Below are 23,288 nucleotides of genomic sequence, written 5' to 3'. Positions count from 1 at the left end.
CTAGGCCACCCTCCCCACTCTACCCATCACCACCACTAGTTTAATGACAGTGGTTGCAACCAATGCGTCTAATTCCGTCCTCACGTTTAGAGAGCCACGGGTCACAGAATCCAGCGTCGAGGAATGCCGTGGGGGCGTGCCGTACGGCGTCCGGCACCGGGGATTATTATGCCCTTCCGTGGTTGCTCCCAAGATTTTGTTTGCCCCTGACCTGGGACCAAACCCAATGATGAGCGACGTTTACATGTACTACTAGTATCCATCTATCAGTGTCAGTGTCAATGTCAGGCCCCCCTTTCTTTCCTTTTCAGTATTCCTCATCATCTTATTGGCTGGCCTACCGAGCTTCGCCGTCACGGAGGCCATCAATCAATCAAATGGTTTTTCATTTTGTTTTTTCGTTCACGGCGTCGGTGCAAAGGAGATTAGCAAATTGTTTTTTCGTTCACGGCGTCGGTGCAAAGGATATTAGCAAATTGTTTTTTCGTTCACGGCGTCGGTACAAAGGAGATTAGCAAAATGTTCATGTGGGATCCCAAGAACAGGCCCTAGGTGTTGATAGTTGATTGATACTCGCACATATAATTTCTTTTTTCTTCTCCGACAAAAGGGGAACAAGATGAAGATGAACCTGGGCATGCATACACTACTAGTCCTCTCACTTGATTGTTGGCCACGACAAATGTATGTATAATGCATGTAGAATCTAGATACGATGTGTGCCTCGCAACCAACCGGTTTAGCGTGCGTCGCCAAAAAGAAATTCACAAGTGCAAAGGGGAAGCTGCTGCCTGCCTGCCCACCACCACCACCACCTAGATGTATTATGTTTGGAATAGTTTAAGCAGCGGTGGTTGCAGATGGCACGTCCACGAGGTGAGATGTAGCCATCAGAGTAAGCAATGCGCTGAAATGAACGAATGAATGAAAGAAAGCAAGTTTGGTCGTCTCCTCCAGAAGCCTCGGCGCCGTCCTTTGCCGACAGAATCCAACGGCTAAAGCCTAAAGTTATGTTCCAAAGTTAAAGAAAGAGGGGCAGATGAGTCGGAATAGAATGATGACGGCGATCTCGATCGCTGTTAGGTTCCTGCAAATACTTGTTGCAGAACGAAGGCTCCGGTTTTGCCTTCTTCAGAAGATAAATAAGAACATTGTGTTTTACAGTAGAAGATAAGCTGCAACTTGGCCTATGCTCTCTTTTAGAAGCCTACCCAAGACCGAGATCTCCGATCACCGCCAAGCCGAGCACCCGCGGCATCTGCGGCTCTCATCTCAGTTGTTGTCCTCTCAACTTTCAGTCCACAGTCTCCATCCAACATCGCACCCAATTAGCACATGCAATCCAGTCTCATTGTAGTTGGAAACAGATGACTGCTGTTCTAGCTGTCCTAGCCGTAGACCTATCTACTTATCTTTCCTAGCTAGTGTGTAGTGCTGTGGGTTGAGATGTCCCCTGTCTTGCAGGGGAGGTGCTGGTCCTGAATTGAGTTTATTATCACAATGATGGATGTGCAGTGTGTTTACAAGACTTTTCTTGTCGTTGAAGTTGATAGCTTTCTGTCCTTTCATTGCTCGGATTCTCTTGCCTTCATATAAGCTGACCCCTTTGTTAATCATAACTTAGAACTCCACCTCCCTTTAGTAGTGCTCTCAGACAAGGATGCTGTCTGAAGCAATTCACTAGTCAGGCCAGTTCATTACTTTCAGCTGATTTTTGGCTGTGAACCCTCAAAGACGTCATGGCGGCGCCGTAGGTTCGGTAAGCTTCATAGCCCCATTTAGGATTAGATAGTTGTAAGTATGAGTTTTGACTCACTCATTCTCCTTATAGTTTCTACCTTGTTAATGATGACTCAGCATCTAATAGGAATTTGTACTTGTTAATGAGCAACTGCAGATGCTTGTGGTGATGTATGCTTGTTTTTTTGTTTTATCTATTCTCCTACATAAATATATAGTGGCATAATTTGATATCAATAGATAGTCAACCATGTATTCTTTAACAATATCAAAAAGGTGAAATGTACTTGTTCATAGTGCTATTTATATGTAGCAAATTGATGTCTTTTTTTCGGTCTCATTTTGGTCAATAAGCCATGATTTTCATACATCTATTGTTATTTTTCCATCATTATTTTCAGAGATTGTACTGGATGGGGCCTATTTGATATTCCTCTCTGCTCCTTACCCGCAAACTAGCTGATGATGGATCTCCACATGAAGTTTCTCCTGGCCTCCCTCAGCTGTGTACTTCTGATACAAGGAGCTTTCTGTGGTAAGCACTGCACACTCATGAACTAGATCTATTTGTTGTAATTGTCCAAAATAATTTTTTTAGAATGTCCTAAACATCGAGAGCACCATAGCACACTGAACGAAATGTGCTCACAGTAGGCGGTTTAGCATCTGATCCCCGCATTAACGTACAGATACTACCGCAGGGGGGACTGGAGCGACAAGCTGGACTTGTGTGTGCACCGCTCATCCACTTGGCGAAGCAAACTCCAATAGCAGCCTGTCATCCAGTTGCGACTCCTCGTGCCATTGCATACGAGGTATGAGAAATTAGGCACAATTTATGCTTATCAGCAGTTAAACAAGTCATGCCACCAAGATACCTGAACTTTGGGTGTCGGTCGTTGCAGATGAAAACGGCGGCACAGGGTCATGGAACTGCTCGTGCCGCTCCGACAAGGACCTTCAGGAAGAAGAACACGCTGTGGTGCACAGTGGGAGTTGCTTCACTTCCTGTAACTGCACATCTGGTATATGAAATTCTCCTCTATTGATTCAGAGTTTCAGACATATATATACTTTGGATACTGAATGTTAAAATGAAACTTGTGCTGTGGTTAACTGTCTGAATGCTGCCTGTTTTAACTCTCCAGGAAGTTCTGAACAAGAGAGGAAGCATTTCTCTAGCAAAACAGTCATTGCTACACTCCTGGTATGTGTGGTTCTCACCACTGTTGCTTTCGTCGGAACAACGGCGTACTACTTCCGCCGCAAGGACGCACTCTCCCCGCGTTCCCGGATGCACTCTTTCGACAAGTACGCGAGCTGGAGCAGCAGATCGAACCTCGTTAGCCATCGATCTTCTCCCCTTACCCAACTGAAACCCAAACCCGGGCTCAGTGTCATCAAAGGCAAGGCAAAACATTTCTCTGCATTATTTGTCTAAATGCTTCAAAGTTATATTCAGGACAACATGGAGTCACACCCTGATTCTTGTTTCAAACTTTCAACTCTGATTTTTCTCCGGGCACAGGGTTTTTGTGTAGCTGCCCACTCGTCTCCCGGAGCGAAGACGGCCCATTCCCCGGCGTGGTTCTCCGGTTCTCCTACGTCGAGCTGGAGCAGGCAACAGGGAAATTTTCCGACGAACACCTCATCGGCGTCGGCGGGACCAGCAAGGTGTACCGTGGACAGCTCGCCGACGGCAAAGTCGTCGCCGTGAAGAAGCTTCGGCCCCTCGGTGGTGCGGACGAAGACTATGAGTTCCTGTCAGAGGTATTGCAAATCATGCTCTGTTTTACTCTGTTATTAAGTCTGAATTCTGAACTTTTTTCAAAAAAGTATGAACTCTGAAAAAGAATCCATGATCCATGACCATTGATTGGCATCTGCATCTTCTTCCTCCATGAATGAACAGATCGAGCTGCTGTCACGGCTGAACCACTGCCATGTGGTGCCATTGCTGGGGTACTGCTCGGAGCGGCAGGGGCGGCAGCTGGAGCGGCTGCTGGTGTTCGAGTGCATGACCAACGGCAACCTGCGGGAGTGCCTGGACGACCTCAACAGGAAGCCCATGGACTGGGCGACGCGCGTCGGCGTGGCGCTGGGCGCCGCGAGGGGCCTCGAGTACCTCCACGAGGCGGCGGCGCCGCGCATCCTCCACCGCGACATCAAGTCCACCAACATCCTGCTCGACGACCGGTTCAGGGCCCGGATCACGGACCTGGGCATGGCCAAGTGCCTGATGAACGACGGCGTGACGAGCTGCTCTAGCTCGCCGGCGCGGATGCTGGGCACCTTCGGGTACTTCGCCCCCGAGTACGCCATCGTCGGCAAGGCGTCGCTCAAGTCGGACGTCTTCAGCTTCGGCGTGGTGGTGCTCGAGCTCATCACCGGCCGGCAGCCGGTGCACAAGAGAGGCGGCGCCGGCGCCGGTGGCGGCGGCACGGACGAGAGCCTGGTGATGTGGGCGACGTCGCGGCTCCGGGACAGCAGGTTGGTGGTGGCGGAGCTGCCGGACCCGGCGCTGAAGGGCGCGTTCCCGCCCGAGGAAATGCAGATCATGGCGCACCTGGCCAGAGAGTGCCTGCAGTGGGACCCCGAGGCCAGGCCCACCATGACCGAGGTCGTTCAGATCCTCTCCACCATCGCGCCCCTTGCCGACAAGCGCCGTCGCCACCACCTGCCCGCCGCCGCCGCCGCCTTCGCCCCGGGCTTCCGTGCCGAGAAGCCGCAGGAATGCTCAGTGTGGCAGGACGGCGACGACGGCCGTCGCCGTGATCACCTGCACGGGGGGAACGGTAGCAATGCAAAGGGCACCGTCTTGTCGGGCGAGGTCGCGGTTAACGTCGGCACGCCGGCGGCGATGGGCCGGAGCTGGCGGTCGGCGGAGCAGGAGGAGGTGGACCTGACGGAGCCGCGGCTGGAGACGTTCACGCAGCCGACAACGACGGCGAGCCTCTTCAGGTGAACGTGAGATCGATCGAATACGTCGTGGAAGAGATAGATAGAATAGTGAAGTAGCACCTCAAACTCTGTTGCGATCCTCCGCGTGCATGAATGGCATGGCGCCATGGCAAGATCGATCTATCTTTGTACAGGAAAAACGTAATCAAATGAATTTGAGAAGAAATATGGGAGTGAGACGCATTACGACCAAATTTACCAAGGGATTCGATGCTATTAATTGGTACATTCGCCAAAAATAATAATGAAAGAGGTACAATATTGCAGATAACACAACTAATGTCTCAACTTTTCATAATTTTACATTGCATACCATCCACAAAGGAAAGAAAATAACATCTCCAGGACTTAACTGTAAAGAGCGTACCAAACCACAACCAGAGACCAGACACAATCCCAGCAATCACATAGTAGTACATCCAGTGGTCCTCCTCTTCACCATTTCTCTCATCCGGTGCAAGCGAAGTATTGGCACATGAAATGTTTAGAGGAAATCCACATAGCCCAGAATTGTTGAAGTAAATTGATGGGTCAGTCAGGGTCTGAAGCTGATTCCCGGTGGGTATCTTGCCCGACAAAAGATTGTTCGAGACATTCAACGAGGCGAGCCATGGTAAGCTCGAGATGCTCCACGGAATGGCTCCTGTAAGGCCATTAGATGATAGATCAAGGGACTCGAGAAAAGTCAAACTACCAATGTTTTTAGGAATGCTACATGACAAATTGTTTCTGGACAGGTTTAGAAATTGGAGGCCCTGAAGGTTGGTTAGCTCTTCAGGAATGCACCGAGACAACAAATTGCCCGACAAATCGATACCGGCTAATAAGTGGATATCTTTTCTAAATATCGTGTACTGGCCCTTCCAAATTATGTCGATTCTGTCATAGTAATTAAACTTGTCAGACGGTTTTGTAGTCGATAGATTTTTTGGATGCATCATGGAGGTCAAGCTGCCGAAGGCTACCGGAATCGAGCCGGTCAAGCTATTGTTTGCCATGTCGAGCAGCTGAAGTTGCGAAAGGCGTGATAACTCTAGAGGAATTTCTCCAGTGAAATTATTTGATTTCAGGCTAAGGATTCTCAACAATGGGATCTGACTTCCGATCCATGGAGGGATAACACCAAAGAACTTGTTATTCCCCATGTCTAGGCTGGACAGCGAGTTGCAGCCCTCTAGAACGGTAGGGAAGGCACCAATGAAGCCATTTCCAGCAAGGTAAAGAGACCTAAGAGAGCAGCTGTGGCTTGCCATAGCTGCGGGAATTTTACTTGAGAAGGAGTTGTTGGATAGATCCATGAAAATCAGAGCCTCTAGGCTCCACCAGCAGTCCGGGAGCTTGCCGGTGAGACGGTTGTTCGATAGGTCCATGAACATCAAAGCCTGGAATTTGCACCAGCAGTCCGGGAGATCCCCGGTGAGCCGGTTGTTTGACAGGTCCAATGTCTGGATGGAGAGGTGGCTGCAGAGCTGGTGCGGGATGTTGCCGACGAGGTTGTTATTGTAGAGCCGGAGGTCGGTGAGGCTGCGCATGCTACTGAGCTGTGGCGGAATGGTGTTGTTAAACATATTGCTGCTGAGGTCGAGGATAGCGAGCGAGTTGCAACCCTCTAGGAGTGGGAGGGCTCCGGAAAAGGCATTTCCGGCAAGAGACAGTGACGTGAGAGAGCGGTTGTGGCTTGGCTTAACCGCCGGGATTTCAACTGAGAAGGAGTTGTTGGACAGGAACATGGACTCCAGAGCCTGTAGGTTCCACCAGCAATCCGGGAGCTCCCTGGTGAGCCGATTGTTTGACAGGCGCATGTACCGCAGAGACTGCAGGTTGCACCAGCAGTTCGGGAGCTCCCCGGTGAGTCGGTTGTTGAACATGTCCAACGACTGGATGGAGAGAAGGTTGCAGAGCTGGCGTGGGATCTCACCACTAAGGTTGTTCTCGTAGAGATAGAGGGCGGCGAGGCTTGGCATGTCACCAAGCTGCGGCGGGATGGAGTCGTTGAACCCGCAGCCGTGATATGCTGGCCGGGATGGGGCCTCCGAGGTTGTTCCTCCAAAGGTTCAGAGAGGCATCGGCCTCCGAGTTCACCACGGCGACGGTTGTCGCGGAGATGGCAGCCGCCAGCAGGAAGAGCGCGGCAGTGCCGACGAGATGCGCTTGGGTTGGTCTCCTCATGGCCCCGACCCTGAGCGCGATGGTTGAGTAGGGAAAATCCAATCCGCAGAAGATCGCGCACACACACATATATATGGATGGATCGGCCGGCGCTCCGTTTCATGCGGGAGACAATAATACGCTCTGTGGTCTGCAGTGTCCAGGCCGGCTGGCCCTCCTCATGTGTGTGCATACCGCCGGCAGGTACACAGCGTGACGAATAGCGCCGGCGAAGAGCACCAATCAAGCAACACACACACATACACTGGGTCCAATAATGTCCAATCAAATGAATGTTGAGGAAGCCAAGTCTGAGACTAAGTACGGTGTGCTCAACTTTTTAACAACCTAGTCTCAAACAAACTTAAAGGGTACATACTTGATACCAAATAAAATAGTACTCCCTCCGTTCCAAAATTCTTGTCTTAGATTTGTCTAAATACAGATGTATCAAGTCAGTTTTAGTATTAGATACATCAGTATCTAGACAAATCTAAGATAAGAATTTTGGGACTAAGGGAGTATAAAATACGGTTGCAGAACTATTTAACCACATTTTGATGTTTTCTGTTGGAAGGCAATGCAACTCTCGATATTGATCGGGTGCCCAACACACGTATATATGTAAAGGGAAGCCCTCAGCCTCATCTATACAAAGAAACTAGAGGCGGGGCCGGTAGGAGATTATCCTAACCATATACATGCGTGTAGACCTACATAATATGTTTAACACCCCCCGCAGTCGATACGTCACCGGTGACGCATAGCCTGGACCGGAACTCCTCAAATGTAGGCATCGGTAACCCCTTGGTCATGACATCGGCAAACTGCTGAGCAGTAGGAACGTGTAGAACGCGGACACGTCCGAGAGCCACCTGCTCACGCGCGAAGTGAATGTCGAGCTCAATGTGCTTCATGCGACGATGATGAACAGGGTTGGCGGAGAGGTAGACCGCTGAGACATTGTCACAATAGACAATGGTGGCCGTCGAAACGTCAAGGAGGAACTCCTGGAGAAGCTGCCTGATCCACGAGCACTCGGCAACGGCATTGGCCACAACACGATACTCAGCCTCGGCGCTGGAGTGAGATACCGTGGGTTGTCGCTTAGACGACCACGATATGAGCGAGGGCCCCAGGTAGACACAGTAGCCTGAAGTGCAGCGCCGTGTGTCCGGACAGCCAGCCCAATCGGCATCACTGTAGGCAACAAGGTCGGTCGAGGACGAGGCCGTCAACGTGAGACCTAGAGCCGTACCGAAGAATCCGCCTCACCAGGTTCTAGTGAGTGTCACGAGAAGCGTGCATGTGAAGGCACACCTGCTAGATGGCATATCGACTGCGGGTGAGCGTCAAGTACTGAAGTGCGCCGATGATGGAGCAATAAAACACCACATCTGACGTGGGCGAGCCGTTGAGCGCAGAGACCTTGGCCTTCGTGTCGACATGCGTGGGGACAGGTTTGCAGTTAAGCATGCCTACCCGCTGAAGAAGGTCCTAGGCGTACTGCTGCTGATGGAGAAAGAACCCATTGGCGCGTTGCACCACCTCAATCCCGAGGAAGTAGTGCAATGGACCGAGGTCCTTAATGGCGAACTCAGCGCTGAGGCGAGCAGTAAGATGCGAAGAATCTTAGTGGAGGAGGCCGTCAGGATGATGTCGTCTACACATAGGAGCAGCTAAGCAGTCGTCTGGCCCTGATGGTAGACAAATAGCGAGGCGTCGGAGCGAGTACCTCAAAACCCAAGCTGCTGCAGGAAGGCGGCGATGCACTGGTACTAGGCTCGAGGGGTCTACTTCAATCCGTATAAAGAGCGGGAGAGCAAGCACACATGATCGGGGTGAGCCGCATCGACGAAACCAGTGGGTTGCTGACAGAAGACCTGCTCCGAGAGATGGCCATGCAGGAATGTGTTCGACACATCCATCTGATGCACCGGCCATGCGCGAGAGACCGCAAGCTGAAGGACTACATGAATCGTGCCCGGTTTGACAACCGGAGAAAAAGTGTCGGTGAAGTCGACTCCAGCGGACTGACGGAATCCGCGTGTCGGTGTCAAAACCGGCGGATCTCGGGTAGGTGAGGGAGTCCTGGATAAGGGGGTATCCGGACAGCCGGACTATGTACTTTGGCCGGACTGATGGACTATGAAGATACAAGATTGAAGACTTCGTCCCGTGTCCGGATGGGACTCTCCTTGGCGTGGAAGGCAAGCTTGGCGATTCGGATGTAGATCTCCTTCTCTGTAACCGACTCTGTGTAACCCTAGCCCCCTCCAGTGTCTATATAAACCGGAGGGTTTAGTCCGTAGGACAGAACAACAATCATACCATAGGCTAGTTTCTAGGGTTCAGCCTCTCTGATCTCGTGGTAGATAAACTCTTGTAATACTCATATCATCAAGATCAATCAAGCAGGAAGTAGGGTATTACCTCCATCGAGGGGGCCCGAACCTGGGTAAACATCGTATCCCCAGTCTCCTGTTACCATTAGCCTTAGACGTATAGTTTCGAGAGAGTTTTGACACCAACATTGGTGCTTTCATTGAGAGTTCCTCTGTTTCGTCGCTGTAAGGCTCGATGGCTTCTCCAATCTTCAACAACTCCGTCCAGGGTGAGACTTTTCTCCCCGGACAGATCTTCGTGTTCGGCGGCTTCGCACTACGGGCCAACTCGCTTGGCCATCTGGAGCAGATCGATAGCTACGCCCTTGGCCGTTAGGTCAGGTTCGGGAACCTAAACTACATTACCGACATCCGCGGAGACTTGATCTTCAAGGGACTTGAGCCCACGTCAGGAACGCCGAACGATCGCCACGCGCATGACTTATATCTGCCGTCGGGCAGTACTCGGGATATCGCGCATGCCATGGCTCCGAACTTTGATCCAGAACAGATCGTGCCGTCTGAGGACGGGTGGATGGACCCCGCCACGGAGGCCGCACACCTATCGGCGTTGGAGCCGAACACAGACTCCGCTTCTAAGGAAATCTATGCCTCCGGACCCCCGGACTTGTTTTCAGTCGTAGGTCCCGGACCGCGTGCATCCATGCCCATCAAATCTGATTGGGCTCCGGTCTTGGAATTCACCGCCGCGGATGTCTTCCAGCACTCCCCCTTTGGTGATGTGCCAAATTCATTAAGGTTTCTCTCTCTCTACCAGGAGATTCCTGGCTGAACTATGTTCGGCTCGAGTGGGAAGCAGGCGACGAAGAAATTCGTCACCCACCCACCACCCACTTCATAGCCACGGCCGATGATTTAACCGACGTGCTTAACTTCGACTCAAAAGACATTGACGGAATAGACGACAATGCGGGAGAAGAACAGGAACCACCGCCCATAGGACGCTGGACTGCCACCTCTTCATATCATATATATATGGTGGATACTCCCAAAGAAAACAATGGTGATGAGGCAACAAGAGATAACCCCTCAGGGAAAAAATCAAAGCATGGGCGTCATCGGCGCCTCTCCAAGCCCCGCCACAGCAACACTAGCACCGGAGAAGAAAATAATCCAGACAGCGCCGAAGAGGAACATAATCCTGATCAGCCTACCTTCAAGCAAGCCGAACAAGAACACGGGCAGGTCAGCCCAGATGAACAGGCGACGGACGGATACTGGAAAAAAACCCAGATCGTCAAACAGCACAGGGCAAAAGAAATTTCTTCCACCAACCAAGGCCGTGAACACCATCCACACATGAGCAGATGTACACTCTTCGGTACGACACCTCAACAAAGCAAGTTGCCCCGTCGTATAAAAATATGACCGATCATCTTCGATCGACTAGATTGTCCGGCCAATATCAACCAGAGGTATTCCCCTGGTTGCGGTGACAACAGTCCAAACTTGCTGCTCAAGGACACGGTGCGTCGGACAGCGATTGATCACTCGAGGATCAGACCCACGTAATGTAGTCACACTTACGGACAAGACCGAACTTCACCTCGGCGCTGACAAGTATTCGGCCACCTTAGTAACAGAAGCAGCGAGTCGCAGCTTTTTCAATTGAACCTTGATTCGATAGCCAAACTCCCGGACACCAATAAAGGAGTCCGAACTACTTCATGATACCTTAGCCTGATCAGGGCTCAAACAGGCCCTCCGGCATAAGCTGGACGGGCCACATCCCACGTCTCAGCCGTTGTGCAACACGCACACACATTTAGCATTTTTTGCAGGCTTGCCTTTGCGCACAACTGGACCGGTGACATGTAAACAGCTCGGACGCACAAAGGGGGTATCTTCACACCACCCGAATCCAATCTGGATACTACTTCGGATCTGTGCATAGCTCGCTACCGCCCAGTCCCAACAGGTTATGCCATCATGCCTCTCTTTTATAACATACACCGTACTCATACGCATAGTCGTATTACTTGAATACAACATGTAGAGTCATTTGACGCTTACCTACTATCATTTCTCATCGACACTTTGTCATCACGACATCCGAAACTTCATGTCGTGCCTTAAAACGCCAGGGGCTTCATTGCGCCCGCACTATGGCAACAAAGTCCGACCACCTTCTCGGTCGTTCAGCACCCCGAGCTTATAGCATTATATGCATCAGCTCTGAATCATGTCTTGGGTCATTAGTTGGGTTTGCCCGGCTCCCATGTTTTGGTACCTTACGTTCCGCAACATCGGCTAAGGTAGCGCTGGGAGAACTGCTGCGATTGTGTCCCGGTTCTGCCGGACGAACACCTCAGCAGAGAAAGCCGAAAACTGACTGTCATGATAAGGCGAGAGCTAGTTAGCTGTTCGAGAGGTTGTAAAATCTTTAAAGATTTATTCCGCATAATGCCATAATAAAATGCAGAGTGCGAAGGATCGATCTACCGATCAGGCACTATTAGAACCCCTCGTGCGGTCTTCCGAACACCAGGGGCTGCGCCTCCCATACTCGAATTCCTATGGCTAAGTGAGAGTAATAAAGCCCTATAGTCCGATTGCCTGGTTCGCTATGCTGAACAGCTCCTTCATGGACCCAAGAATGGGATAAAGAGTGTTCAGGTGTATCCCGAACACCCTCGTAGTTCCTACGTGGGGGCAGAAGCCGACGACTGGCCAATTCTCAAGACTAACATATAAAACGGCCGCACAGGAATTAAATTCACACATAACAGGCACATACATAAAAGTGACTTTGTTCCGCCTTACAAAGGACAACACAACTGCCTTTAGGGAAAAATAATGTCTTTTGCACATTGCTCTGCCACAAGGCGGGCCCCTTTTAGGACACCATCATAATATAATTCGGGCTTGCGGTGCTCCTTCCCCTTTGGCGGCCCCTCGGTCATCAGCTTCTCAGCATCAAGCTTCCCCCAGTGCACTTTCACACGGGCAAATGCCATTCGTGCACCTTCTATACAAACCAACCGCTTAATAATGTCCAGCCGAGGGCAGGCACTCACAATTCGCTTTATGAGCCCAAAGAAACTGCTCGGAATGGGTTCGGGGGGCCATAGCCAGATAACCAAATCCTTCATGGCTAGTTCAGTCGCCTGATGCAGTTCAATCAGCTGCTTCAGCTGGTCAACAAACGGCACCGGATAATTCGGCGCCAAATACTGCGACTAGAAGAGCTTCTCCGCAGTTTCCTTCTCCTCAGCTCGGCAGAATAGGGCAGCATCAGATATGCTGTGTGGCAGATCCACAAACGCCCCTGGAAAAACCAGGATTCAATGGATCACCATGAATCTTCCCTGCGGCCGCATACAAATTGCTCTGAATAAGAAAACCCTTACCAGCCGCAATCTTCCGTGCCTCCTAGATATCCTTCAGAGCAATCTGGGCTTCCTCCCGAGCGTCATTTGCAGCCTGGAGAGCTTGAACGAGTTTAGATTCTTTCAATGATAGACTCTGCTCCAAAGTCTCGCTTTTCTTCACGACCTCCTGAAGCTCTCGTTCAGCTTCCACGACCCTGGCCTCGTGCTTCTCGCGGAGAGCTTGCTCCACGGCTGCCTTCTTTTCGGCCAAGGCAACAACCTTCTTGAGCGCCTCAATTTCGGCATTTACTCCTGGAGTGCGCGATATATATGCTTTAAGTTAGACACAACTACTTACTTGTGCTAAAACTTACTAACGTTTCAAACATACCTTGTTTATCCTCCAGCTGCTTCTTCACTCGGCCGAGTTCCTCTTCGGCCCGCTCCAGACTCTGCTTGAGTCCGGACACCTGCGCAGTATGAGAGGAGGAAGTCACTGCAGACGCCTGATTCATAAAGCAAAAGATCTATGTCATTAGCTGAGTCTCCTACGAACAGAACTTTGATCCCCTGTCCGGTTCCTGTCCTCTCCGAACAATGTATCAGGGGCTACTATCTATACTATGACAATCTTCTAACAACTCCTAAAACATAACTCCAAGCCTTTTATAAGGCTAATGCAGGATTCATTCAGTCCGCTCTCGGCGGCCTGAATCTTTTCTATCACCGCGCCCATAAGGGCGCGATGTTCATCAATGATGGAAGCGCTCTCCAGCGCTGTCGATAGGCCGCCCGACACCTTTGGTTGGACAGAGATCGAGGGTGGAGCAGGATCACCCCCTCCAAACAAGATGGGCTGCCTGCCTGATCACGGAGCCTTAAGGGTCTCTGGGACTGTGTCTGGCTGTGGGCCGAATCCAAGATCGCCCCCGCCGTCGATTTTCATGGGAACCGCCGCTCCCACGTGTCCGGCCTCCGAGGTACGCCCCCCGGCTTAGGTCCCTTTGGGATGACACCTCAGTGTCACAGCCAGGCTTTGGGGAAGGGGCCCTTGGAGGTGTCTCGCTCTCCAAGGCGTCAGAACTCAACGAATCCTCCGATGAGGACTGTTTGGCAGGAGACCTCGCCGGACTGTAGAAAGTACGGTGCAAATCAAAATACTACATTCTAGTAATTCTGGATGCATGGATATGTTCGGATTTCATGCACTTACGAGTTTACCAGGGGTTGGGCCCGGGGATCCCACTCCGGGCTGCTGTCGGTAGCCGTGGTGGATGCCTCGGGGATGAATGTTCTTCCCTTCTTAGGCGAATCTGCCTCTAAGGATGAGGAGGCTGTCCTTTTCTTCCTCCCCCTCATAGGGGACTCGAGCTCTTCTTCCTCCTCATCCTCTTCTTTCTCCTCCTCGTCCTCTTCCTCCTCCTCGTCCTCTTCCTCCTCCTTGTCCTCTTTGGAGGAGGGAGGGTCACTAGAGTCTTCGGACTTCGTGTCCGAGGCACCGCGACGACGGAGACCGCTCCTGGTCTCCTTGGCCTTTTTGTTGGCCTCTTTCTTCGGCGCCTCGTAAGGCGCTGGGACCGGCATCTTCGTCACAAGTGGTCCGGCTGGTTCTTCGGGCAACGGGGCCGGACAATGAATCCGCCCCACCTTCTTCATCCATCCCTGAGGTAATCGTGGAAAGGCACTTTAAAAAACATCTCCCTCGGGACATACCAATAAAGCATGCGGATGGCAAAGACATAATGATGACTTACCAGACTTGCGGGGTGGGATAGTTGGTACCCATGGTCCACGGTGGAGTCCGGCCACGGTTTGCCAGACTTGAAGAGCACCTTCCAGATGCCCTTGTGCGAGGAGCCAAAAAGCTCCCGCAGGGTCTGGTGCTCGGCCGGGTCATACTCCCACAAATTGCAGCTTCTGTGCTGACAAGGAAGGATCAGGCGGACCAGCATCACATGGACTACATCAACAAGCCTCATGGCCCTGTCTTCCATACCTTTGACACACGCCTTGATTACTGACAGTTTGTTGGACGACGACCAGTTCACGTCCTTCTTGGGCCAGGACATGAGCCGCAAGGGGGCTCCAGATCGAAACTCAGGAGCAGCGGCCCACTTTTTGCCATGCGGCTCAGTGATGTAGAACCACTGCTGCTGCCACTCCTTGACGGAGTCGTTGGAAGTACCCATCGGCCATGTGACCTTGGGCATCCTGCTCACCATGGCGCCTCCGCACTTGGCATGTTCGCCATTCACCACTTTGGGCTTCACGTTGAAGATCTTCAGCCATAGCCCGAAGTGCGGCAAGATGCGGAGAAAGGTCTCGCACACGATGATAAACGTCGAGATGTTGAGGAAGGAATTGGGGGATAGATCGTGAAAATCAATCCCGTAGTAATACATGATGCCGCGAACAAAAGGGTGAAGGGGAAACCCAAGCCCGCGGACGAAATGAGGGAGGAAAACGACCCTCTCATGGGGCTCCGATGTAGGGACAATCTGTCCTGCCGCCGGAAGACGGTGGCCGATTTTCTTGGCCAGATACCTGGCCGCCCGCAGTTTTTTAATATCCTTCTCCTGGACGGAGGAGGCCATCCACTTGCCTCCTGCTCCAGATCCGGACATTTCCGGAGAACCTTTGTTGGTGGGAGGATGAACGCTTGGGCCCTAGGGCTCGGGCAAAAAGGAAGGGACGAATAGAAGGAGAAGAGGGCGTGGGTAGAACGGGAGATGCCTTTCCCCTTTATAGAGGCAATGAAGCTTTGTGCCTCCCCGCTTGCCTAATGGAACCTGCTCGTTCCCCACTCACCATGATTGGTGGTACGGTTGGGTTACCTACGCCCGTATTAAAGAGAACCCCGTGATAAGGGGGCACGATCTCTGCTTTGATAAGACGTGCCAAGGAAACCGCTTCTCAATATGTGCAGAAGCAGGTTGTAGAGGATGGTTTGAATAAAAGCCGGACCGTGGCGTGATGTCACATTTCAAAGAGTTGTCAGCAGTTAAATTTGTGGTTTATTATTCTCTCTACGGTGGTACATGAAATTTGTCTTATAGAGCCGGACACGGTCCTTGTGTTCGGAATTTATCTTGGAGTATTCGAAGATGGGACCCGCCTCGCAATGCCGAAGACAATCTACGTGCTGGACTCATCGTCATTGAAGCCTGGTTCAGGGGCTACTGAGGAGGTTCTGGATAAGGGGGTATCCAGATAGCCGGACTATGTACTTTGGCCGGACTGATGGACTATGAAGATACAAGATTGAAGACTTCGCCCCGTGTCCGGATGGGACTCTCCTTGGCGTGGAAGGCAAGCTTGGCGATTCGGATGTAGATCTCCTTCTCTGTAACCGACTCTGTGTAACCCTAGCCCCCTTCGATGTCTATATAAACCGGAGGGTTTAGTCCGTAGGACAGAACAACAATCATACCATAGGCTAGCTTCTAGGGTTCAGCCTCTCTGATCTCGTGGTAGATCAACTCTTGTAATACTCATATCATCAAGATCAATCAAGCAGGAAGTAGGGTATTACCTCCATTGAGAGGGCCCGAACCTGGGTAAACATCGTGTCCCCAGTCTCCTGTTACCACTAGTCTTAGACGTACAGTTCGGGACCCCCCTACCCGAGATCCGCCGGTTTTGACACCGACAGTAGGGGATCCCAAACTGCGCGCCTAAGGCTAATGGTAACAGGAGGCGGGGGAAACAATGTTTACCCAGGTTCGGGCCCTCTCTATGGAGGTAATACCCTACTTCCTGCTTGATTGATCTTGATGAATACGAGTATTACAAGAGTTGATCTACCACGAGATCGTAATGGCTAAACCCTAGAAGTTAGCCTATGATTATGATTTTTGTTCTACGGACTAAACCCTCTGGTTTATATAGACCCGGAGGGGGCTAGGGTTACACAAAGTCGGTTACAGAGAAAGGAATTTACATATCCGAATCGCCAAGCTTGCCTTCCACGCAAAGGAAAGTCCCATATGGACACGAGACGAAGTCTTCTATCTTGTATCTTCATAGCCCAACAGTCCGGCCCATGTATATAGTCCAGCTTTCCGAGGACCCCTTAATCCAGGACTCCCTCAGTAGCCCCTGAACCAGCCTTCAATAACGATCAGTCCGGCGGGCAGATTGTCTTCGGCATTGCAAGGCGGGTTCCTTCTCCGATTACTCCACGCGTCCGGCTCTGCAAAACAAATATCACACACAACCGTAGAGAGTATAATATTTTCACGAGTCCAATCCGCTGACAATTTTTTTGCAATGCGACATTACTTCATCGTCCGATCATTATTTCGAATCATTTTTCCAACCTGCTACTCCATGTTTCGCGAGGCGGTTCTATTGGCACGTCTTGTCGAAGCAGAGATCGTGTCCCCTTATCACGGGATTCTCATCAACATGGGCGTGGGTAACCCAACCATTCCATTGGTATGATTCCTTGGGAATAGGCATGTTTTAAGGCCACGTAGGGGACGTTTGATATTCGTCGTCTTTATAAAGAGGCCAAGACCTGTCTTTTTCCTTCCACGCTAACCCTCTCCTCCTCCCACCTAAAGTTCCAACACCCAAGGTTTAACCCAGTCGCTTCGGACCTCCGGCCATGTCCGGACCCAGCCTTCAAGGCCGATGGACGGCCTCTTCTATCACAGAGGAGGACATCACGAAGCTCAGGGAGGCAAGATACTTGACTGCGGAAATCCTCCATAGGCTTCCTGCTCAAGGGCAGGTTATCCTACTCCCAGATCCAATGTGAGGGTTGTGTTTATCTCTCACTTCGTCTGAGGGCTAGGTTTTGCCTTTCATCCCTTCATTCGAGGGCTCTTGTTTTATTACGGACTAGATTTCCATGATCTAGCTCCAGACTCTTTCCTTCACATCTCGGCATTCATCATCATGTGTGAGGCCTTCCTCCGCATTACCCCACACTTTGGCTTATGGCTTAAAACCTTTATGGTGAAACCGAAGGTAGTAGAAGGGAAACAAGCGGAGTGCAGAGGTGCTTCAATAAACAAGCTTATCAATTCTTCTTGGCCAAAGGGTTCCTTCGCAGAGTCCTCCGACCTATGGCAACAGGAGTGGTTTTATATCACTGAACCTCGTGGTAAGAAGTGGGCAATTACACCTGAGTTTCGATCTGGCCCTCTGCCATAGCTCACGTCGTGGATTAATAGAGGGATGGACTAGGGATATATTGATGAAGTGAGGACGCTGCAAAGTCGTATTCGGAGACTCATTGAGAAGGACACCGGTCTTATCAATGTAATCCAGGTAATGCTAGTCCGCCGGATCCTACCTTGTCAGCGACGCCCTCTCCGCATGTAGGAGTTCAATCCAGAAGGTCCATGGACTCTTCAGCACCTCTCTCACAAGATGCTCAGAGAGATGTGGAAATTGTTCTTCGGCACATGAAAAGAGTGGCTGGATACTACAGAAGACATTGGTCTTGACTGCAATCATCCAGATACCCCGGTAAGCATTTAACTTCCGAACACAGGTTTGTCAAATTCCTCAACAATGTAATGATAAAATTCTACTCGGCCAGAGCTGGTTAAAGAAGGCGGAGAGAATTAGGTGTTCGACTCCTCTTCCCGAAGACTCAGTGGATCCAGTGTTAACTAGGATGCTGGATCCGGCACCCCATCAAGCGCCGGTGAGGGAAGACAAGGTGAAGAGCAAGGAGGCCCAAGGTAGTCTCTCCTCTGGAGGCACACCAGGCAATTTATCCGGGGAAATTGGAACTTCCTCTTCCAAAGGCGGAAGGGAAGGGCAAACTGACATCCCTTCTCCTTATGGGAAGAAACGGACCGCCTACGAAGACTTGGAGAAAGAAGCTTCTAAGCGGAGGAAGAAATCCCAGTCAGGGGGTGACGTTAACACGCAATCACTCTGCAGAGATAGGCCCTTAACCGAATCGTAAGTGAACCAGGGCGTTTTAAACATATCCCATTCTTTCCTGGTTGCCAGAATAATATTTCAAAATATATGTTTGTAGTCCGGCATGCCGCCTTCCTCAACAGTCCTCCTCTTCGGGGGATCTTCTTCCGGAGATGATGGAAAGTGAGACACCTCCACAAATCTCCTTGCCTGATAAGGCAGATGACACCGAGGTGTCGTCCCGGAGGATCTCTCCCGATCAACAGACGGTGCGAGGGACATCAAGGACTGGGCCCAAAGATAATACTTCCGCCGCCCAGGGTCCAGGGTTTGCGAACAACACAAGAAATGACAACAAAGGCCCCGGACTATCCGGTTTCCGAGGGACGACACATACTGCTCCGGATCCGAAGGTGCCGGATACATTTCCGGACACATTGTGACATGCATCCATCTTAGAGGAACATCATACCTTGATGGGTACGGTGGTTGAAAAGGTTTTGTCCATGAAAAGCGGATTGAATGAGGCCTTCATGAGCCTGTTAGGAGGCTTCGAGGTACGTGATGTAGTATTTTCAAAAATGTCATAAACACAAAATGCACCTGTGTACAGGTAGTAGCCCATGAGACTCTGATTGGCATCCAAAAGGAGGCAATCAGAGCGTCAATAAATATATCCAAAAAATATTCTGACTAATTTAAACATAGGCTGTTACATTCGTGGCGACTGCTCAAGCTACAGAAGTAGCACATCTGAAGCAGAAAGTTGATGTAGCGGATGACGACATCACACTCATGAACAGGCGGCTTGACTAGGCGTAAGGTATGTCCCTGGGGCAGGCAGTATATACAAATATTAGAAATATGAGCATGACTCTTAGACTTGCAATATGTTTAACCGTAGATGGTGCCCCCGCGGTTGAAATCCTTCGGGATGAGCTTGCCCGGGCCAAGGAGCAAGCCAAGATGAGTAATGCGGCTGCCGGAAAGGCAGCTGCTGATTTGAAGGACGAGCAGACTGCTCGGTGTGAGTGCGAGGAGAGAATATCTTCTATGGCACTTGAGCTGAAGGATGCCATTAGTCGGTGCCAAGTTCTTCAGAAAGTTAACAAAGTCAAAGCGGCCAATCTTGACAAGGCCTTACCAGAGGCGAAGGAAGCTAGGTATGAGTCCAGAGCAACTCGGGAGGAGATCCGACAAGCTGGGGAGATCACGGCTGGTAAGCCCTTTTTATTGCAAACTAAGTTTGGCGATCCGAAGTATGCTTCGCTTAATCAACTGTGGAGTTCCCCAGACGTGTTTTTGGACCTGCCAACGAGTGCTGCCGATGCGAATCTGTTTTTCCATGTGCAAGAAGGGAATGCGATGGAAAAGCTATTCTGGTCACAATTTGACACGCCGAAGCATCCACTGTTGAACGGACAGATGGCACAGTGGGCTGAGCTCCAGAAGATATCCGGAACTGCCATGAAGGACATCATAGCCCTGCTGTGGCCGACTGAGCCAATTTCAAATCGTTATTTCGGTTTGGTGCGGCAACCTGTTAATGAGGTGCCACGTATCGACGCTGTTAAGCGGTCAACATGCATAGAAGGTGCACGGATGGCTCTTGCCCGCGTCAAGACGTATTGGGCGAAGATGAAGGCCACCAATATTGAGGCTCGGAGTCCACCCGAAGGCAAGGACCCGATCATGCAGAACATTACTTTGAAGATGTCCTAGAAGGTGCCCGCTTGATAGAGGGTCAGTGCTCGAAAGATATTATGTTCGAGTGAAGTGTACTGACACTGTAAAAACAATATTATGAAATGTTTTAAGGCTATTTTTTTATACTTTTGCCTGAAAAGTTTTGGTGCCTCCTGTGCGGCCGTTTATATATATATATAATCTGAAAGTTTGTCAATCGTCGGCTTTAGCCCCCTTCCATATAACACGGGGGTGTTCGGAAAGGCACTTGATCACACTTGACCCAACGTCTTGGTCCATTAAGGATGCGTCAATGCGGCGAACCAGGCAATCAGACTATAGGGCTTTAACACTTTCACTTAGCTATAGGAGTGGTGGGTCTACGATATAGCCCCTGGTATGTATGAAGTTATCCGAATACGGTGCGTTTACATACATGACCGGAAAATCGGTCCTTCGTTAATGCGGAAGAAATCGCGAAGATTCCACTAAGTCATCGAGTGGTTGACCAGCTCTCATCGCATCATGATAGTCAGTTTTTAGCTTTCTCTACTGAGGTGCTCATCTTGAAGAACCAGAACACAATCGCAGTAGTTCTCCCTTTACTACCCTAGCCGATATAGCAGAACGTAGGGTAGCAAGCACAGGAGCCGGGCAACCCAACTATTGACCAAAGACATGATTCGAAGCTGATGCATATAAGGCCAAACTCGCGACACCGAACACTCCTTAAGGTGTTCAGACTTTTCAACATATACCGGGGTGACGACAGCCCCTGGTAATGAACCTTGGTTTCAAGGCACATATGGCAATCTGGTATGGAGAAAGAACGCAGGTGGTGGGAGAATAAAACTCCAAACACATTTTGAATCAAGCTGCTTTTATAACATCCACCATTAAGACGGCAAGACGTATTCTTACAGATAATGCCGATAACCTCCTTGGACATTTTATATGCCAGGAAAGTATAAAACAAAAAGAGATAAAAAAAGGTTTACGCAGGGGCTTAATCTAAAAAGAAACCTTGGTGCAGGGCCCTGCTGCACGTCTGCGCCGTTTTCTCCTTTGTGATGTGTCCAAGAAGGGTGGTGTGATGGCTGGCTGTAAAAAAAGAGAGCCTGTAAAAAGGAATCCAGTGTGGCCATAAACAGAGCTGGTTTGTTTGATGAATATTGAAATATAATTTCTAGAGTCCAAATAGGGTCAAGCCAAACTACGGACTGTTTGTATGCAGTGTGCCCCCGTCGCTGCCCAAGAAATTTTGAGGGTATACTTGTGTATACGAGGCATGTATGGCATCACCTTGTTGGGTAGTCGACGGGGGCGTAACTGCTAATTGGGTTTGGATTTATCCGAGCTGCCATACTGAGGCGTGCACTCGACACATTTAGCTGTGTCTGCGGTCATAACAACCGATGAGCTATTCGGATTGAATAGGCCATTTTGGGCTTCGACTGCTAGAGCCGCCGTGTATTCTTCAGTACGAAGAGAGCGCTCCGTGTTTTCACTGACCGTGATGACACCGCGCGGTCCAGGCATTTTGAGCTTTAGATAGGCATAATGCGGGACTGCATTGAAGCGGGCGAAGGCCGTTCTTCAGAGTAATGCATGATAGCCACTTCGAAATAGAGCTATGTCGAAGATTAGCTCTTCGCTTTGAAAGTTGTCAGGAGAGCCGAATACGACCTCGAATGTTAAAGAGCCAGTGCAGCGGGCCTGTATGGTCGGTATAACTCCTTTAAAGGTTGTGATGCTTGGCTTGATTTTTGATGGATCTATCCCCATCTTGCGGACAGTGTCCTGATATATCAGATTGAGAATGCTGCCGCCGTCCATAAGGACTCGAGTGAGGTGGTATCCGTCGATTATTGGATCGAGCACTAGGGCAGCCGAGCCCCCGTGACGGACACTAGTCGGGTGATCCCTGCGATCAAAGGTGATTGAACAGGCCGACCATGGGTTAAATTTGGGGGCAACGGGCTCACCGGCGCAGATCATGTTCATTTGCATTCCCTTTTTGGGATGTGGGTGACGTACATCATGTTCACTGTCTTCACCTTCGTTGGAAATTTCTTCTGTCCCCCCCGTGTTCGACTAGCGAGATTCGTCCTCGTCTTCGCTCTGCGGTCCCTTCCCCTTGTGTTCGGCAGTGAGTTTGCCGGCATGTTTGAAGACCCAACAACTATGGTTGGTATGGTTTGGAGGTTTAGTGGGGGTGTCGCGGATTTGGCAGGGCCTATCTAGAATTTTATCCAGGCTGGATGGACCGTCTTTATTGCCTTTAAATGGCTTCTTCGGCTGACCGTGTCTGGAGCTCCTGAATCCGGCGTTTACCTCTGTATTGTGTGGGATTTCTTCATTGTTTTGACGTTTATTTTTATTGTGTCATGGCTTTCCATTATCATCCCTGACTTTGGATGTGCCAGGATCACTGGTGCTGCTACGAGCTAACCAGCTGTCCTCACTCGCGCAAAAACTAGCCATGAGTGTGGTGAAGGCTGCCATTGTCCTAGGTTTTTCCTAGCCGAGGTGTTTGGCTAGCCATTCATCCCGGACACTATGCTTGAAGGCCGCTAAGGCTTCGGCGTCCAGACAATCGACAATTTGGTTCTTCTTACACTACTGGAATTAGGATCTTTGCCGTCAGCTAGATCTTTGCCGTCTGCTAGCTGACGGCAAAGAAGGTCTTTGCCCTCAGCTTAATAGAAGCTGGCGGCAAAGAAAGAGCTGACGGCAAAGACCATGTTTGTCGTCAGCCACCTCTATGTCGTCCGCTAGCGAACGACATAGAATGAGGATGGCCCACTACCGAGTACCACCTAATGGAAACTTTCTTTGCCGTCCGATAGCAGACGGCAAAGAAGTGGCCAAACTAACGTCCATTAGCTAGAATCTTTGTCGTCTGCTAGCAGACGGCAAAGAACCGTGCCCTAACTAAAATCTATTGACGCTCGCCCGCGCCCCATCTCTCTATCCCCTCTCTCTCAGCCCGCGCCCGTGCCGCCGCCGCCCCGTGCCGCCGCCGCCCCATGCCACCCCCGTCGCCACGCCGCCCCAGCAGCCCTAGTGACCCCCTTCCCCTCCCCGTGCCATCACCGTCGTCGCGCCGTGCCGCCCCGGCCCGCCCTGTGCCCAAGCCGCCGCCTCCCCACGC

General features: G+C 50.7%; 2 protein-coding genes across 2 annotated transcripts; one reads left to right on the top strand and one right to left on the bottom strand.

Moving 5' to 3' along the window:
• Positions 1-2,204: 2,204 nt before the first annotated feature.
• LOC123135516 (receptor-like serine/threonine-protein kinase NCRK) lies at positions 2,205-4,880 on the top strand (the record flags this gene model as incomplete). The annotated part of the gene is given in 6 exon segments (XM_044554600.1): positions 2,205-2,275; positions 2,442-2,555; positions 2,646-2,765; positions 2,889-3,146; positions 3,269-3,510; positions 3,653-4,880. Coding segments are annotated over 6 exon segments (1,857 nt in total). The 3' UTR covers positions 4,706-4,880.
• A 105-nt stretch (positions 4,881-4,985) lies between these two features.
• Positions 4,986-6,870, bottom strand: LOC123138693 (LRR receptor-like serine/threonine-protein kinase GSO1). Its single transcript, XM_044558615.1, has 2 exons — positions 6,784-6,870; positions 4,986-6,731 (listed from the first exon to the last, which is right to left on the bottom strand). The coding sequence occupies exons 1-2, from the start codon at positions 6,868-6,870 to the stop codon at positions 4,986-4,988; spliced, it is 1,833 nt and encodes a 610-aa protein (XP_044414550.1).
• Between the last annotated feature and the right edge of the window lie 16,418 nt (positions 6,871-23,288).

The sequence above is a fragment of the Triticum aestivum genome, chromosome 6B (genome assembly GCF_018294505.1).
Source record: "Triticum aestivum cultivar Chinese Spring chromosome 6B, IWGSC CS RefSeq v2.1, whole genome shotgun sequence".
In the NCBI taxonomy this organism is placed as follows: domain Eukaryota; kingdom Viridiplantae; phylum Streptophyta; class Magnoliopsida; order Poales; family Poaceae; genus Triticum; species Triticum aestivum.
This window is presented reverse-complemented; position numbering and strand designations above follow the sequence as displayed.

Coding starts and splice junctions, on each gene's coding strand:
- LOC123138693 (XM_044558615.1), bottom strand. CDS start 6,870: ATGAGGAGACCAACCCAAGCGCATCTCGTCGGCACTGCCGCGCTCTTC. Junction 6,732..6,783: donor CCGCGACAACCGTCGCCGTG/GTGAACTCGGAG, acceptor ACAACCTCGGAG/GCCCCATCCCGGCCAGCATA.